Raw genomic sequence first — 18,773 nt, 5'->3', positions numbered from 1 at the left:
AGACAGTGTCTCCGAAATGTAGTGGCAAAATTAAGGTTGCTTTTTGGAGTTCTTTACATAGAATCATAGGGTTGGAAGATACCTCAAGGACCACCCAGTCCAACCTCCTTCTGCCATGCAGAAAGACATAATCAAAGCAATCCCAACAGATGGCCATCCAGAGAAGATGCTTTTTAAACTTTCAAACTTTTCACAAGTTGCTGCATTTGTGTGTCATATTATTTCAAAGGTTTTCCAGTATTTTTCTGCCCTGCTGTTTTCTTCAAACAGTGGTTTATGGGTGCCATGTCAGAAAAGATCTGCTCTGGGTTTTAGTCTGAACTTTGAAAGCATCCAATTCCCCCCAAAGGTAGATTCAGTACCTTGGTCAGTTCCTTGAAATTTCAAATGAGAAACCAGAACAGATTCACTCCGCCACTGTCTCAGAAACCCCAGACGTTTGTGAATTATCCCAAATGTGAATGTCAGTGCTATGATCTCTCACGTCTCTTCCTTTTCCTCCAGGCCCTGAAGAAGCGGCCGGGCTTTTCAAAGATTTTACACATAAAGGTGGAAGCGGGCTGTTAACCTTTGCGAGGAAGAAGCCGAGCCGACGACGTCCGCTTCCATCTCTCTCCCGTCCGTCCGCCTGTTACGAAAAGACAACGCCGGCGTTGGGAGGTCTGCCGATCTCCGTTCTCTCTAAGCCGGCGCTTTTGGGGAGCGACCCGCCAAGAGCACACACCTTTTTGCGCCGGCCTTCGGGAGCGAAAGCGACGGGCTCCTTTTCCTGGCGGAGGGCAGGGTGCGCTGTGCCGAAACGATGGTGCTACATTTACACAATTATAGAACCAACACAAGGGATTTCTCAAGACTGCCAGGGCGGTGGCCCCCTTTTCCTCTCTCCTTTGCCTCGCTCTTCTGGCCGAGGCGGCTGCGAAACCATCTCCTTGCATCAGCCGAACCTTCTTTGCTGAGAGCCTTTACCTTCAGAGTTCCTTTTTCCTTCCATGAGGTTCAGTAACTTAACAGCTGGAGGATTTTTGCATTCCTTTGCTCTTCTCTGCCAAAATGATTGATCATTCCTTTCCTCCGCAAGAGAGCCGTGAAACATCATTTGGGAACTCCTTTTCCACGGTCTCCAATCTTGACATTTCTTGGGGACTTGATGTCTTGACAAAAAGACTTCTTTTGGGGAAGTAATTGAAGGATCAAGCAATTTTTTGGTTTTGGTTTCTCTTTCTTTAAAAAGCAGAACTCAGCAAAAGTCTTTTTTTCCCCAATATGACCAGAACATAGAATCACAAGAGTTGGAAGAATCTACTCCAACTCCCTTCCATGCAGGAATACACAATATAAGCACTCCCGATAGATGATCATCCAGTCTCAGTTTCATAACTGTGGAAACACCAAAATGCTCCAAACAGTGTCATACAGCATCAGAAAAATTGTCCTCATATTTAGGTGGAACCTCTTTTCCTGCAGTTTGAATCCATTGCTCCATTCTGTCCTGGTCTCTGGAGCAGCAGAAAATAAGCCTGACTCCTCCTCCTCATCAATGCAACATCCTTTCAAATATTTAAATATGGCTATAATTAACCTACAATTAACTTCCCCAGCTCTCTAAGCCACTCCTCATAGTGTTTGGCTTCCAGGCCTTTGGGCATTTTGGTGATTCTTCTCTGGGCCCCTTCCATCTTGTCCATCATCTCCTTGAATTGTGATGCCCAGAACTGGACACAGGGTCATTATTCTAGATACCAAAAGAGAATAGGGATGGACTATGACTTCCCTTGGTCTAGACACTATACTCCTATTGATGTTAAAACCAGCCTGAATGAAATCCCCAAAATACCTTCTATGGGGTTATGTCTGATCTTGGCACCTTGGAGGTCACTCTTGAAGTCAAATGTGGTCCCATCTTCAAAGCCTCTCAAACCAAATTGGCTTCCGCCTCTGAAGCAGGAGAAGATCTTTTAGCTTTAAAGGCATTTTGCCAACAATTCACTGAGACACAGAGAGCCGTCTTTCTGTCTTTTGGAAGTGCTGCCATGGAGAGGAACAGCCCACACAAGGTCTCCTATTCTGGATGTCCATCACCGCCTTCACTAATTGGGGTTTGGCCAAGAGTAGGACATTTTGGCTCTCAGTATCCTCCAAGGATTTATGGTTCTGCAAGTGTCCTCCAGACAAACCACTACCCCCAAACATCACACTTTCTGGTTTCCACCAAGCTTTGGGCAATGGCAAAAAACGAAGCCATTCCTCTGCAGTCTCTTGTCAAAACAGCTTAGGTGTCATTTGGATTTCTGAAGAAGATGGAGCTTTGAAACCTGTAAGTTTCAAACCACAAAAGCCATGCAGTGATGCACAGCTCCTGAAGGATGGACATCCAGCTTGTGTTTGCAGACCTCCAAAGTCGGAGAGTCCACCACCTTCCAAGGCAATCCGTCCCATGGTTGAATTGCTGTTCCCACCAAGAAGGTCTTCCTAACGTTTAGGTGGAATCTCTTCCTCTTCTAATTTGAATGCACCAGTTCATGTCTTAGTCTCTGAAGCAGCAGGAAACAAGATTGTTCCATCTTCTTCATAACTTCCAGATATTTAAAGATGGCTCTCACATGTCTGGGATTGTGTTGCCATGGGAGAAGATCCAAAGTGATGAACCTCCAGTTCATGAGAGCTGTTTTTGGATACAAAGCTGGCAATCTCCTCTCTGAAGCTTTGGCCAAAATCTGGCCATGATCTTTGAATTCATGACCCAAGAATTTGCCTTGAGAAAACGAAGCATTTTGCAATCTTTGGCCAAGACGTGTCGCCACATACATTTTATCAACTGGAAGTCAACAAGCCCAGCCTTTTCTATCCATGCATTTCAATTGTGGAGAGAGATATGAATCCCGTCACTTTTCTGCCCATTGTGCAGATGATTCCTAGCAATTCATAGAATTATAAAAACAGGGAGACTAGAGCTCCAATCTAGTCCAATCGCCTTTTAAAATAACAATTAGGTTTTCCAATTTCCTTGCTCCAAGGAGAGGATAGGGAAAGCAATGGGGACAAAGGGTGGTGGTCCTCCCAAAGAAAACCAAGCATCAGCCGAGACCTCCTGATTTGGTCAAAATTAAAACCATGAAAACCCAACAGTTTGGTGACAAGAATAAATTATGCAAAGTAAACATGACATCTATTCAAAATCTGGGGATGTTGTTGGTATATTTCCACTACCTTGCTAGGGACACCAAATAAGCAATGTGAGAAATGTCTGATCATCTTATATATTCTGGGAAATTGGAAAGGGAACAATGGTTAAGATAGTGGTCGTTCTAATGGCCAATGGGAAGGCTTGGAGGATGGCCAGATTTGGCTGAAATATAAAGAAGTAAGCAGACGTATAGATCGAGCGGACATTTATGCAATATATATATAGGTATAGATCAAAATATTACTCTTAACCAGAGTATATCAATGCTTAGACCATACGGCATTTGCCTACAAAATGAATAAATACCATATCAAACTGCAACATAAAAGTACTCCCAACTAAAGTGTACCCATCAAATCAATGGAACTTACGCAAGTGTAGAAGTGCCAAATTCCCAAATCTCATTGGCTTATTTGATTATTTATTTATTTATAAATATATGTGTGTTTTTTATTATTTATAATTCTTTTTCCTGAATCAATGGGACTTTTATAAGTAGTAAAATGCCAAGTTCCCATTGGCTTGCTTATTTATTTATATATATATTAATATATATCTACTTTCTATTCTGCATTTTTCCAGAATCAATGGGACTTCTACAAGTGTTAAATCACTGAGTTCCCATTGATCTCATTGACCTCTTAATTCATGTTTAAAGGTGTATTTATTTATGTTATGTTCTTCCATTTTTCAGAATCAATGGGACTTTTATAAATGTTGGAATTGCCAAGTTCCCATTGACCTTGTCAGTTTATTTTTTTTTTATTCATTTCAAAATAGATTGTTCATTTTCTTTCTGTCCCACCTTATAGCTTGGTAAATCGCCAGGATCCTTTGGCAGAGAAGGCTCAAGACCTTGCAAAACTACAACTCCCAGGATCCCATAGCATTGGGAGCCAGGGCAATTAAAGTGGCGCCAAACTACATTCATTCTGCAGTGTGGATGCATTCTTAATTTTCTCATGCATGAGATGCCCAGGCAAAGAGAGAAACCATATTATTTATTCCAAAGGGGAAAAACTATGGAGCAGCTCAGCACTGAATTGGTGCATCCGTTGAAACTGCAAGGACTATTTGGGCAGAAAGATGTTTGACAGATTTTTTGCCTTAACACAGACCAGCTTAGCACAAAAAATTGGATTAGATACTCCCTTTGGAACATTTCCCATGTCATAATCAAGATGCATAATTTATTCTGTTGCTAAGACACAGGTTTTTCAAGGAACGGTTGGCAAGGTTTCCACTTGGGAAGACGAGCTGCATGGAAATGCAAAACCAAATCAATGGGCTAGAAATCTATCCATATGTACCTCCATCCACCTGAATATATCCAGGTCATTTACCATACGATGCCCACATGGCTTAGGCCAGTGATTCCAAACTTTGGTGCTCCAAATGTTTTGGACTACAGCTCCCAAAAGACACAACCAAATTGGCTGAAGTCTAAAACATATGGGTTTGGCTATGTCCAAATATGATTCCCACCTATAGTATATTAATGCTTAATGTGAATCATCCATGTCTAAAACAAGTCATTTCATGCCCAGTTCTTTTGCTAGGAAACATCCAGCCATGAAAAGCTGCTAACAGTCAGAGTTGGGATTGCTAGGCTCCATCAGCCAATATTTTGGTACATCTTTGCCCTTTTTTCATGATTGTAGACTTTTCCTTCCTGATAATATACTATTATATAAACCTTATAATTGAAAGTTTAGATCATCCATAGATATTTGTATTAAGATCATCTGGTCCTGGTGATTTACCCAATTTTAATTTAAGTAGTATTAATACCATTTGGACCTGGTAATTTACCCAATTTTAATTCATCTTTTTTTTCATTAACAGCTCCTGGGGCAGCCAATAGATCTCTATGATCATTTTGGTACATCTACGCTGTAGAAATAATGCAGTTTGACCTCAATTTTATTGCTATGGCCCAATCCTATGGAATTGTGGGATTTGCAGTTTGGTGAGGCACTAAAACTCTTTGGACAGAGAAGACTTGCAAAATGATAACTCCCATGATTCCATTGCTTTGCAGCCCAGCAATTAAAGTGATGTCAAGCTGCATTAATTCCTGCATGTTTAGCAAAAGAAAAAATAGAGGCGAAATTTAGAGTCATAAAATGTAAGTGAGATCTTTATCCAGACTAAAAGCTGCCAAAATCTATTCTTGTTTAAATCTATTTTCCACTGCCTGTTGAAACCAAGTCTCCGAATTAATTATTCCACGAATATGATCACCTGCACAAACCTGATTTTTTATTATTATTATTTCTGGTTCCGGGAGCACAAAAGCCACTCTTTTCAAGATTTGTGGATTTTTATCTGTCTCAAGATGCACGACATTCTGGGAAATGCAGACTTTGGGGGGAAAGGACATGGCTCGTCTTTGCAAGAACAGCAGCCATTGGGCTCCTAATTCATTTTTATCTTATTGCCCTGAAGATGCAAGAGAGGGATTTGCAAGGACGCAGTCAAAGGATGCCTCAAAAAAACCAGCAAGGACCTATATAATATCTTTAAAAAACAATAAAGAGCTAACAAACAGAGAGGGACAAACATGGGGGACATTTGTGAACACCACTTCTATGAGTTTTGATAAGACTTTTTCACACGCGAGTTTTTTTTTTTTCTGGCAGCAACGAGAAACGTGTTGCTTTTGGCACAGCACAGGAAACCTGAAGAAACTGCAAGAAAGTCCGTATTTATTTCTAGAGAAAGCAGGAGAGAGCGTTTTTAAAGCCAAGTTATTTACTCAGCATGTGTCAAGGATATGCTCTGTTCTTAGTGAAGGGGTTGCTTTTCTTCTCCCCGGAGAGAGTGTCCTCCCTTTGGGCTTGGTTTGGGTTCTTTGTCCTTCTTCATCCAGAATTCGAAGCCTGGGAAACAAGCTAGAAGTGCATCTGATGCAACAAGGACTAAGGCTGGTTCGAGCATAATGCTATAATAATAATAGTGTTTTGTTTTGTCCATGTTCATACGCAGACGATACCATACAGGTCTCTGGAAGTGGTTTGGGCCCTCTCTGATTAATCCAGGGATGTGTCCGATGTGTGATGGTGAATTGAATTGGTGCCATGTAGTTCCATTAGTTTTACAGAAAGTGCAACAACAATGGAAGAACAAGTAGCTATCTGGAATACAATCCGCCCTTTGTAGCCACGTGTCCCATGTTTAACATGGAGTGGTTATGTGTTGCAAAGGATATACGGGGAGGAAGAGGTAAAAAAAAATACCCATGGTAAATGATGGCAAAGTCACTGTTGGTCATTCACAATAGTGCAATTGTGTGCCAAGCAAAAGAATGGTTGTGAAATGAATGGTGGTGCAGGGTAAAAAAAAAAAAAAGAGACCAAAGTTGACTTTGGGGGGAAGGTCTTTCATTCTCCAAAGGGATGGAGGGAAAACATTAGGGGAGGGAGAGAAGGAAGGAAGAAAAACAAAGTATTTATTTATTTATTTATTTATTTGTCAGTCGGTCGGTCAATGGGTTGGGGTTGACCTTGCTATTTATTCATTTATTTATTTTCAAAAACAGGGGGAAAAAGCAACAACCAACAACAACATCGTGGCATTCTGTGGTCCTTCCTGCTTTGTGAAACTGTGTTCGAAATGGAGCTGTGTGGACGTGTGATTCCTGCCCCCTCTACTAACAAAAAACAAACAAATCAATTAATATTATAAGTTTGCTTGACTGGTGTTTGTGGCCTTGCCTATGCTAACACACTTTGGTGAATGAAGGCAGGGGATTAAAAAACGGATTTGTTAATGGGTACGGATGTATTTGTAAGTGGAAGTTGTTTTCTCGTCTCGGTGGTATTTTCCCCTGTGATTCGGTATAATATGTGGTGTATTTCACATCCCGCACCTATTTTATTTGAAATATAGTCGACTCTCAGTTAACCAACACCTATAGGGATTGATAGATGCCGATACATTTAATTTAAGGTTGCTTGAGAGTTACAATTAAAAGGAGACCTAACTAATACTATATCCCCATATCACGCCGTAGCATAAACTCTGTATTGACTTGTTAGTAATACTGAAATACGGTAATTAAAAGCAAATTAAGACCAATACAGACAAACCTAATAATAAAAATAAGTGTGTGAATGCAGTATGCAACTTTCCCCCCAGTTGCTTGAGTTCCGTTAACATAGACTGGATCTACACTGCCATATAATCCAGATTATCAAAACGAATAATCCAGATTATTTGCTTTGAACTGGATTATATTTCAGTGTAGACTAACATCATCCAGTTCAAAGCAGATAATGTGAATTATCTGCTTTGATATTTGGATTATATGGCAGTGTAGAAGGTGCCAAAATGTCCTGTTTTCTCTTCCTTCCTTCTGCTTTCCCCCTTTATCCTCAGCTGAGCTCAATTGCTGCAAACTGACTTCAAAGTACTGAAGAAAGTTACCAATGCCCTGCCTGGAATCAATCCAGTTTGATCTAGATGAATATATATCGTTATAAATTTATTTAATCTTTGTGTCATACTTAGGGATAAATCTCGCAAATGGTGATTCCCTCCCTTCAAAAAGTATGTTACTAACTTTGCCCTTTTTCATGATGGTAGATTTTTCCTTCCTGATAATATACCATTATATAAGCCATATAATTGAAAGTTTAGATCATCCGGACCTGGTGATTTACCCAATTTTAATTTAAGTAGTATTAAGACCATCCGGACCTGGTAATTTACCCAATTTTAATTTAAGTAGTATTAAGACCATCCGGACCTGGTAATTTACCCAATTTTAATTTAAGTAGTATTAAGACCATCCGGACCTGGTAATTTACCCAATTTTAATTTAAGTAGTATTAAGACCATCCGGACCTGGTAATTTACCCAATTTTAATTTAAGTAGTATTAAGACCATCCGGACCTGGTAATTTACCCAATTTTAATTTAAGTAGTATTAAGACCATCCGGACCTGGTAATTTACCCAATTTTAATTTAAGTAGTATTAAGACCATCCGGACCTGGTAATTTACCCAATTTTAATTTAAGTAGTATTAAGACCATCCGGACCTGGTAATCTACTCAATTTTAATTTAAGTAGTATTAAGACCATCCGGACCTGGTAATTTACCCAATTTTAATTTAAGTAGTATTAAGACCATCCAGACCTGGTGATTTACCCAATTTTAATTTAAGGAGTATTAAGACCATCCGGACCTGGTAATTTACCCAATTTTAATTTAAGTAGTATTAAGACCATCCGGACCTGGTAATTTACCCAATTTTAATTTAAGGAGTATTAAGACCATCCGGACCTGGTAATTTACCCAATTTTAATTTAAGTAGTATTAAGACCATCCAGACCTGGTGATTTACCCAATTTTAATTTGAGTAGTATTAAGACCATCCGGAACTGGTGATTTACCCAATTTTAATTTAAGTAGTATTAAGACCATCCGGACCTGGTAATTTACCCAATTTTAATTCATCATTTTTTGTTTTGTTAACAGTTCCTGGGGCATTCAATAGATCTCTATGATCATGTTTTAATATATTGAATAGGTAATCAGTAATAGGTAATTTCTTTCTGAAAGGCTTGGAAAGTAATTTCATATTTTTACTTCTAAAGTCATAGTAGGCCCTTTTAAAATATGCCAGAGCTGAATGTGTTTTATCTTTTTGCGGGATTCTAGTTTGCATTCATTTAACTGAATGGAGTGGGGAAAGGACAGGAGGTTTGAAACTGCATTATATAGTCAGTATAGACACATTTTTTTACTCCAACAACCAGAAAATGGCCAGGTTTGCAGGGCTGCAGCTGAGAAAAGGTGGTTTGTGAAGGTAGAAGCAGAACCAGAAACCGGATCATCTCATTACGAAGTCTTCCAGGATGCATCTACACTGTCAAATTAATTCAGTTTGGCACCACTTTAACTGCCATGGCTCAATACGATGGAACCTTGAGAATTGTAGTTTGGTGAGGCACCAGAATTCATTTGCAGTAAAGGCTAAAAACTTTGTAAAACTACAGCTCCCAGGATTCCATAGTACTGAGCTATGGCAATTCAAGTGGACTCAAACTGCATTAATTCTTCAGTGTAGATGCAATATTGTCTGCAATAAATTGGGGGAGGCTTCAACCCAGCATCCTGTTGATTTCATGGGGAAAGTCGAGTGTGCAACTGGCTATTATATGGAAAGTCTTAAGAAATTTAAATTGAAAACATATCCATAGGTGCATCTGTATTGTAGAAAGAACGTAGTTTGACACCCCTTTAGCTGCGCTATCTGATCCTGAGACTTGCAATGAACTCTTTAGCAGAGAAAGTTAAAGAACATGCAAAACTATGTTTCCGTAGCATTGAGTCAAACTGCATTCATTCAACAGTATAGATGCACCGTATGTACGAAATCAATCCTGTGTAAAGGAGTTTAGAAGAAAGTTCCTCCAAAACGAGTGAGATCTAGTTTCTTTTTTTATATAACACTGTGAACCTACTTTAATTGCCACGTCTCCATCGTCCTATGGAATCCTGGGAGTTGTAGTCTGGCAGGAAACAATAGTCCGGAATTATTGTTGTGTGCCTTTAAGTTGATTCCGATTCATGGCAACTCTAAGGTGAGCCTATCAATGGAGTTTTCTTTATAAGGTTTGTTCCAGGTTGATTGCCTTTGCCTGCCTTTGAGGCTGAGAGAGTGTGACCTGCTCAAGGGGTTCCACCCATTATTATTATTATTATTATTATTATTATTATTATTATTATTATTATTGGGTTTCATAGCCGAGCGGAGATTCAAACCCTGCTCTCCGGAGTCATAGCCCAACACTCAAAGTACTACATTGTGCAGGCGGCAGATTACTAAATCCCAAAACTATAAATCCAAGAAGTTGTTGCCAGGGCAATTAATAAAGTGCTATAATTACATGGTGAGAAAGAGATCCCTTATTTCCAACATTTGATTTTTCTTTCCAAAATCCAGATTTTATTATAGCTATCTGGTTGCAAACTATTCCAGGATTCCATGGGATGGAGCCATGGCGACAAAAGTAGAACCGTAATGGTCGAATTGTGTAGTATGAAAGGTAACAGGGATTGTGCCATGTATAAGATGTACACAATGTGATTTTTCTTCCTTCAATGGGTTGCAATTGAAGACTTTTAAGTGCATCCACACTGTAGAATGAATGCAGTTTGACATCACTAGAACCGCCATGGGTCAATACTATGGAATCCTGGGAGTTGTAGTTTTATATATGAGTGCTGGTGCCTCACCAAACTACAACTCCCATTTCTACACTGTGTAGAATTAATGCAGTTTGACATCACTAGAACCGCCATGGGTCAATGCTATGGAATCCTGGGAGTTGTAGTTTTATATATGAGTGCTGGTGCCTCACCAAACTACAACTCCCAATTCTACGCTGTGTAGAATAAATGCAGTTTGACATCACTAGAACCGCCATGGGTCAATGCTATGGAATCCTTGGAGTTGTAGTTTTATATATGGGTGCTGGTGCCTCACCAAACTACAACTCCCAATTCTACACTGTGTAGAATTAATGCAGTTTGACATCACTAGAACCGCCATGGGTCAATGCTATGGAATCCTGGGAGTTGTAGTTTTATATATGAGTGCTGGTGCCTCACCAAACTACAACTCCCATTTCTACACTGTGTAGAATTAATGCAGTTTGACATCACTAGAACCGCCATGGGTCAATGCTATGGAATCCTGGGAGTTGTAGTTTTATATATGAGTGCTGGTGCCTCACCAAACTACAACTCCCATTTCTACACTGTGTAGAATTAATGCAGTTTGACATCACTAGAACCGCCATGGGTCAATACTATGGAATCCTGGGAGTTGTAGTTTTATATATGAGTGCTGGTGCCTCACCAAACTACAACTCCCATTTCTACACTGTGTAGAATTAATGCAGTTTGACATCACTAGAACCGCCATGGGTCAATGCTATGGAATCCTGGGAGTTGTAGTTTTATATATGGGTGCTGGTGCCTCACCAAACTACAACTCCCAATTCTACGCTGTGTAGAATAAATGCAGTTTGACATCACTAGAACCGCCATGGGTCAATGCTATGGAATCCTTGGAGTTGTAGTTTTATATATGGGTGCTGGTGCCTCACCAAACTACAACTCCCAATTCTACACTGTGTAGAATTAATGCAGTTTGACATCACTAGAACCGCCATGGGTCAATGCTATGGAATCCTGGGAGTTGTAGTTTTATATATGAGTGCTGGTGCCTCACCAAACTACAACTCCCAATTCTACACTGTGTAGAATTAATGCAGTTTGACATCACTAGAACCGCCATGGGTCAATGCTATGGAATCCTGGGAGTTGTAGTTTTATATATGAGTGCTGGTGCCTCACCAAACTACAACTCCCAATTCTACACTGTGTAGAATTAATGCAGTTTGACATCACTAGAACCGCCATGGGTCAATACTATGGAATCCTGGGAGTTGTAGTTTTATATATGAGTGCTGGTGCCTCACCAAACTACGACTCCCAATTCTACACTGTGTAGAATGAATGCAGTTTGACACCACTTGAACTGCCATGGGTCAATACTATGGAATCCTGGGAGTTGTAGTTTTATATACGAGTACTGGTGCCTCACCAAACTACAACTCCCAATTCTATACTGTGTAGAATGAATGCCGTTTGACCCCATTGTCTATGGTTCAATGCTATGGGCTCCTGGCAATTGTAGTTTAGTGAAGCAGCAGCATCAGCACTATTTGGTAGCAAAGGCTGAAGACATTGCAAAACAACAACTCCCAGGATTGCATAGCATTGAGCCATGGCAATATAGGTGAAATCAAACTACTCATTGTGTTGTCGAAGGCTTTCATGGCTGGAAACACAGGCTTGTTGTGTGTTTTCCAGCCTGTATGGCCATGTTCCAGAAGCATTCTCTCCTGACGTTTCGCCCACATCTATGGCAGGCATCCTCAGAGGTTGTGAGGTATATAATGACAGGGGATGATTGGGTGCAGAGTGGGTTCCAAAATTCATCATCCCAGTCTCACCTCTTTCTCCAGACTGTCTTCCCATGTGGAGAATCAGCACTGGTCAACAAACACTCCAGCAGGCAAAGGGGTCAGTTGAAAATCAACTGTTGTTAAACTTTATTTACATATCTATTTACAGTTGCATTTCCCGGCTTCCGAGCATAGCATTCATAGTCCATCTCCAGCGAATGCTCAACGCCGAACACACACACACTAACGACACTCCCCTGCATTCCACAGACCATGAAGGAAGTCCCAGTCAAACAAACTTGACCCCATTGGTCCTGTGATACGTCAATCAAAGAAGGTTCTTATTAACTCCATAGTTACTGAAATGCCTTGCCGAAAACTCACACAGAAGGCATTTCTAAAAGCCTAGATTGATTTTAACATTTCACACAATTCATAATACCCTGACATATAAAGATGCCTGCCATAGATGTGGGCGAAATGTCAGGAGAGAATGCTTCTGGAACATGGCCATACAGCCCGGAAAACACACAACCACCAAAACTATTCATTCTACATACCCTAAATTTTCCATCTCAACTGAAAAAGTGAAAGGATTCATTATATTTTCCCCATAAAAATGGGCCCGGGGTCCATGACAATAAGGTGGTGAATCATCTTTGGGTTTTAGTTTAATGAACTGTCCAAGGTGCTGAAGTCCTGAAATGGCTTCAGCATTTGGACATCTCTTTATAGTTCGTACTAAATACCAGAGCGGACTGAGCGCCCTATTTAAATGGAAGTTATCAACAACCAGAACCATCCAATAAGAGTCGTTGTGCTGGATAATGTTTTAAATCATTTCATCCTAAGTCTGGTTTTTAAAAAAAAGAGAGATAAAACTAGCATTGTCCCCTTGGCAAGTGGTTCCTATCTTGAATTAAATGCAACCTGCAATAGGTAAACAAAGTTGTGTATCCGTAGAAGTCTCCTCTCTAGAAACGTCTCGGTCCTTTGACGCAATTCTATATTGACCATACAGTTGCGGAAGAGAAGAAAAAGAACATCCGTCTCAGAAAGCACTTATTACTTTTCTACATCAATCCTGGTAAATAATACCCGGGAGGGAAAATGTGCGTTGGGGTGTGCCAGAAAGAAAGAATGAGAGAAAGAAAGAGTGCAGCTCTTAAGCTATTTTTTTAATCATATAAATATATGTATATTTTAGTCTTTAGTGGAAACGTGCCAGTGGTCTGAGAACCAAAACTGTTCCCTCTCTTGTGTCTTGAGACTGATCCCAAATATATAATGCGGAGGGAGGAGGGCACATGGACTTATGGGAAGCAAAGCGGGGGGGGGGGGGGGGGGGGAGAGATGCAACCAAGTGGCAATCAACAGGGAAACAAAGCCCATTGGATTGAATGGCTGGTGGTTCTTCAACACGAGAATCCTCTTTTTTTCCCCCTCAAAATGTTGAAAGTACGAAATGCAGGACTGAAAATGGGACAGAATTATCGTGGCAGCACATTTGGGAAGTTCTTACCTTGTGGCTGTTGGAATGACACTAAACTGGCATCCTGTTGATGATGTTTTATTTGTTTGAATGTTATTTATTTATTTATTTATTTATTTATTTACAGTATTTATATTCCGCCTTTCTCACCCTGAAAGGGACTCAGGGCGGATCACATAAAACACATAAGGCAAACATTCAATGTCTTAACATAGAACAAAGACAAACGCAGGCTCCGAGCTGGCCTCGAACTCATGACCTTTTGGTCAGAAATCCTTCTATATCGCTTCCCAACTCCTTATGCCAGATAATTCCTGGCATCCTGTTCATGACATTCGATTCCATTTATTTATTGCCTCCAAACCCAGGACTACACCTGCCATCCTGTGAGTGACATACCATTTATTTATAAACTTGGATTTTCTTAGTGACAATTTATTTATTCATGTATTTATTTATTTATTCGAACTATTTCTGTATTACCTCCAAACCAAGGATGCCAGATGACTGGCATCTTGTGAGTGACATTTCTTTTCTGTGCCATCTCCCAAACCCAGATGCCAAACAATGCCTGGCATCCTGTTAATGAATTTCCATTTTTGTATTTATCTTAATTTATTTATTATTATTGTAAGACACAGCAAACAAGATAGATATGCTGGATTTCGTATCACAAAATCACAAGTTGAACACTTCCCAAGTGTCTAGGAATGTGTGATGTATAATAATAATAATTTAAGATAAATACAAAAATGGAAATTCATTAACAGTATTATTATTATTATTATTATTATTATTTTATTATGACACAGCAAACAAGATAGATATGCTGGATTTCATATCACAAAATCACAAGTCGAACACTTCCCAAGTGTCTAGGACTGATTATTATTATTATTATTATTATTATTATTATTATTATTATTATTATTATTATTATTATTATTATTATACCCTTCTTATAACACCAATTATAACCCTAATCTTTATCTCTCCCCAAGGAGACTCAAAACAGCTGAACGTAAAAGCATTAGCATACAATTAAAAATGTACAAATAGGCAAACATTAAAACAGAATTAAACATAAACAGTCGTATAAAAATTCATGTTAAAAACCATTAAAACATATTCAAAGTATTATTTCTATGTTGAATCCAAACTCAAGGGTATAACTGGCATCCTGTTAGTGTTGTGTTGTTTTGTTCGTTCATTTGAAATATTTCTGTTTGCTTCCCAATCCTGGATTCCAGACTACACCTGGCATCCTATTAATTATGGTTTGTTTGTTTGTTGGTTGGTTTGTTTGTTTGTTTGTTTGAAATAAGGCTGCATCGCCTCCCGATCCCAGATGCATTGTCTGACCACACTGTTTAGAAAACTCTCAGATTCAGTTTTCATCCAAAATATCACGAGGCTTTCATCTTGACACATTGCACTATTTACAGCTGAACACAGATCAGGATCCACCGATCCACAATCAGATCTGTACTTACAAACAATTTGCAGATACAGAGAAATATACTCATGATTATGTTCACACAGCAAGAGAGAGATTGAGCATTTGCTCTCTCTTTTTATAACCACCTGCTGACTTGTCATCATTAAGAGACAAAAGAATGATGCAGCCCCTTGTCATACATCTCACATGGTCATGGCTTATCCATTTCCACCGGCCCTTTAAGAATTTCATCATTACTCTCTTAGTCATTCCACAAGTGTGTTACCACATGTCCATCAGAACTGTATTTCACACATGAACTCAGTTCTGAGGCATTTCTATGTAACATCATCTAGACTCTGCACTCCTATTGATGCAGCCTCGAATTGCATGGGCCTTATTAACTGCCACATCACATTGTTGTTGACTCCTGTTCCGCTTGTACTAAGAATCCGAGGTCCTTGTTGCACCTCAGCACTAGTTTAAAAAGTTTATTGATAAAAGATAGCAAAGTCTGAATAAAAAGCAGTAAAGAAGGCAAACATCCAAATGCAATGGCAGTCAGTAAAAAGCAATATTCAAATGCAAAGGCAGTCAGTCAAAAAGGCTATAATCCAGAGGTAAAAGCAATTTGCAGAATATAATCCCAACTCTCTGATATAGGAAATTAGTCAAGATGAACTTCAGCATAAAATCCAAAACACAGATTCCAGGCATGAATACAAACGAGAATCCTTAGACAAGGCAGGAGATGTGCTTCCAAAAATCAATGCTGCTTCATCTGAAATCTTTCCCTGTCTCTCCCGTATTTACCCATGTTTACAAGCCAAAAAAGCATTTCTCTGCCCTTGAGTTCCCACGTGTTTGTTAGTGATTCTAAAGGAACGTCTGGGATGATGAACCTTTAACCTTAACGTTGTATCTCTAGCTAAGGAAGACTCCTCTGAGTCACTGCCAGAAACATCTGGAACTTGTTGATGTTCAAACTCCTGGGAAAGGTCACCCTTATCATTAGTTTCTGTTTCCTCGCTAGCCTGCTTCTCCCCAGAGCCTTCAACATTTCCAGCCTCAGAGACTTCGAGATTTCTCTCTTCAGCATTGCTTTGGTCAGCCTGCATAAACCCAAATCCCCCTTCATCATCGGATTGAACCACAACAGTCCTGTACATTTCTCCCTGTTGAAATTCATTTTGTATCGTGTTCAAGAACCACCGCCTTCCAAGTCACTGGGTCCTTTTGTTTACCTGCTCGACAGGGAAGGAAACATTTGCACTGCAGCTGAGAGGTGGGTTTTCTTTCGCGTAAAGGGTCAATCGGCAAAAGGCGGCACGAAACAAGGGAAGCTTGAGGTGCAGAAAGGCAGGGGCGCCCACGATCCGAAGGAGACACCTGAGAACATCCCCATCTTTCCGTCCATCCTGGTGACTTCTTTTTTTGGAGCCCCGTTCGGAGACCTTTGTGAAACTTTCTTTTCTCTTTTTTGGGGGGCTTCTTCTCTGGGGGGGGCAGAACCATCATCTGTAAAATGCACTTTGATGTCGTTGCTTTTTCAACTTTGCCGAATGTAAACAATTGCGTATTTAAGATTTAAACGGAAAGAAAAGAAAACCAATTATGTGTTATAAGAGCTATTTTATGATTCAGTGTTGAATAAAGATTCTTCAAACAGCCGGGGCGTGGTTCCCCTTTGTGTTCGGTTTCGGGTGCCGAAAATGTTGCAGGCATAATTTGGTATCACAGGTGTGAACGTGCAACCTGGAGTTATGCCTCCATAGTTGAGTGCTACATAATCATAGTTATGGCATTTTTGCAACTACTGTAGAGTCTCACTTATCCAACATAAACGGGCCGGCAGAACGTTGGATAAGCGAATATGTTGGATAATAAGGAGGGATTAAGGAAAAGCCTATTAACCATCAAATTAGGTTATGATTTTACAAATTAAGCACCAAAGCAAATTTGACAGAAAAAGTAGTTCAATATGCAGTAATGCTATGTATTAATTACTGTATTTACAATTTAGCACCAAAATATCACGATATATTGAAAACATTGACTACAAAAATGCGTTGGATAATCCAGAATGTTGTATAAGCAAGTGTTGGATAAGTGAGACTCTACTGTATTAGAAATGCCCACTCAAATCCACTTTTCTAGACGTCAGTCGCATTAACAGAAGGAGGTGCATCCTGGTGCAGGAGGGTGATGTTGCCTGTCAGAAAAAGAGCCCTTTGGGTGCATCTACACTGTAGAATTAATGTGGTATAACACCACTTTAACTTCCTTGTCTTAATGCTATAGAATTCTGACCGCTGTAGTTTGGTGAGGCAACAGCACTCCTTGGCAGAGAAGGCAAAAGACCTTGTAAAACTACACCTCCCAACATTCCATAGCATTGAGCCACGGCAGCTCAAGTGGTGTCAAACCACATTAATTCTACAATGTGGATGCGCCACATATCATAGCCTCATTTGCTGATGGGAAGGTGGCTTGAAATGGTGTCCCAATTGGACACTGAACAGATCTCCTTCACCTTATCTGAATTCTAAGGAATTGGGTTAAACCCTTGTGCCAGCAGAACTGCTGACCTGAAGGTTGGGTTGCTGACCTGAAGGTTGCCGGTTTGAATCCGCAAGACAGGGTGAGCTCCCGTCTGTCAGCTCTAGCTTGCGGGGACATGGGATAAGCCTTCCAGCTAACACATCCGGGTGTCCCCAGGGCAACGTCTCTGTAGACAGCCACACCAGAAGCGACTTGCAGTACGCTCTGAAGTCGCTTCTGACATGATTAAAACATTCTGAATTCTGGCTTTTAATGTGAGCAAGGAGAAGAGTTCAGGCCTGGAGACATTGCTTAGGGTGTATCTGCACTGTAAAATTACTGCCATTTGATGCCACTTAACTGCCATGGCTCCTGGGAGTTGTAGTTTTCCCTTTACCTTCTCTGCCCAAGAACTGCTGGTGCCTTGCCAAGCTGCAACTCAATTCCTTTCCGTTTAATATGGGTACCATTGGCTCAGATATAATTCATCAAGTCTAACCTACACATAGACACACATGCTTTTCTTTGCTGTTTTCCAATCCCGAACAGAATTCAGCAGAACCATAAGCAGGAAAAATGTTTTGAAGAATTGTCTCCTTTTTCTGAGATTCAGTCCATGTTTGGAGATTCAGCCCATGCCCATCTTTCTGGGAACGTTATATGAAGAAGGGTTTAAGAGCATTGTTGCACCCCTAGGCTACGTAGGCACCTCAAAACCACACTGGAGCCCCAGAATATAAGCAAACAAGCTGTTTATTGAAGGTTATATGCAAGCAAAAGCAAAATAAAGCTCAAAGTCAGTAAAATAGGTTTAAATCCACAAGAGCAAGGTACTTGAAGTTCATCAAGCAACAAGAGTCTTTAAAAGCCATTCCAAGAGCATAGTCCAAAACTGGAAGTCAAAGTAAGTCCAAAGAGGTGTCAAAGATAGTCCAAACATGATTAAATCCAAGGCAGGAATCAAGCATAATACAGGAAAACAAGACTTGAATGCAGGATTAACTCCAAGTAGTCCAAAGTATAAAGTCAATGGTGAAACACAATGCAAGGAACATGACTGGAACAAAACTCCAACGGCAAAGTCATTGGAATATCCAACTAGAATCACAGGCCCAAGGCAAGGCTGGAACC

General features: G+C 40.1%; 1 protein-coding gene across 1 annotated transcript in view; it reads left to right on the top strand.

The window, feature by feature from the left end:
• The window catches only part of fbxo41 (F-box protein 41), a 115,052-nt gene extending 98,283 nt beyond the window's left edge, over nt 1-16,769 (top strand). The window contains exon 13 of the mRNA XM_062981493.1: nt 505-16,769. Within this exon, the coding sequence (XP_062837563.1) occupies nt 505-567 (63 nt within the window). The 3' untranslated portion in view covers nt 568-16,769. The remainder of the gene's footprint in view (nt 1-504) is intronic.
• Nucleotides 16,770-18,773: the final 2,004 nt, after the last annotated feature.

The sequence above is a fragment of the Anolis carolinensis genome, chromosome 5 (assembly GCF_035594765.1).
Source record: "Anolis carolinensis isolate JA03-04 chromosome 5, rAnoCar3.1.pri, whole genome shotgun sequence".
NCBI classification, from domain to species: Eukaryota; Metazoa; Chordata; class Lepidosauria; order Squamata; family Dactyloidae; genus Anolis; species Anolis carolinensis.
This window is presented reverse-complemented; position numbering and strand designations above follow the sequence as displayed.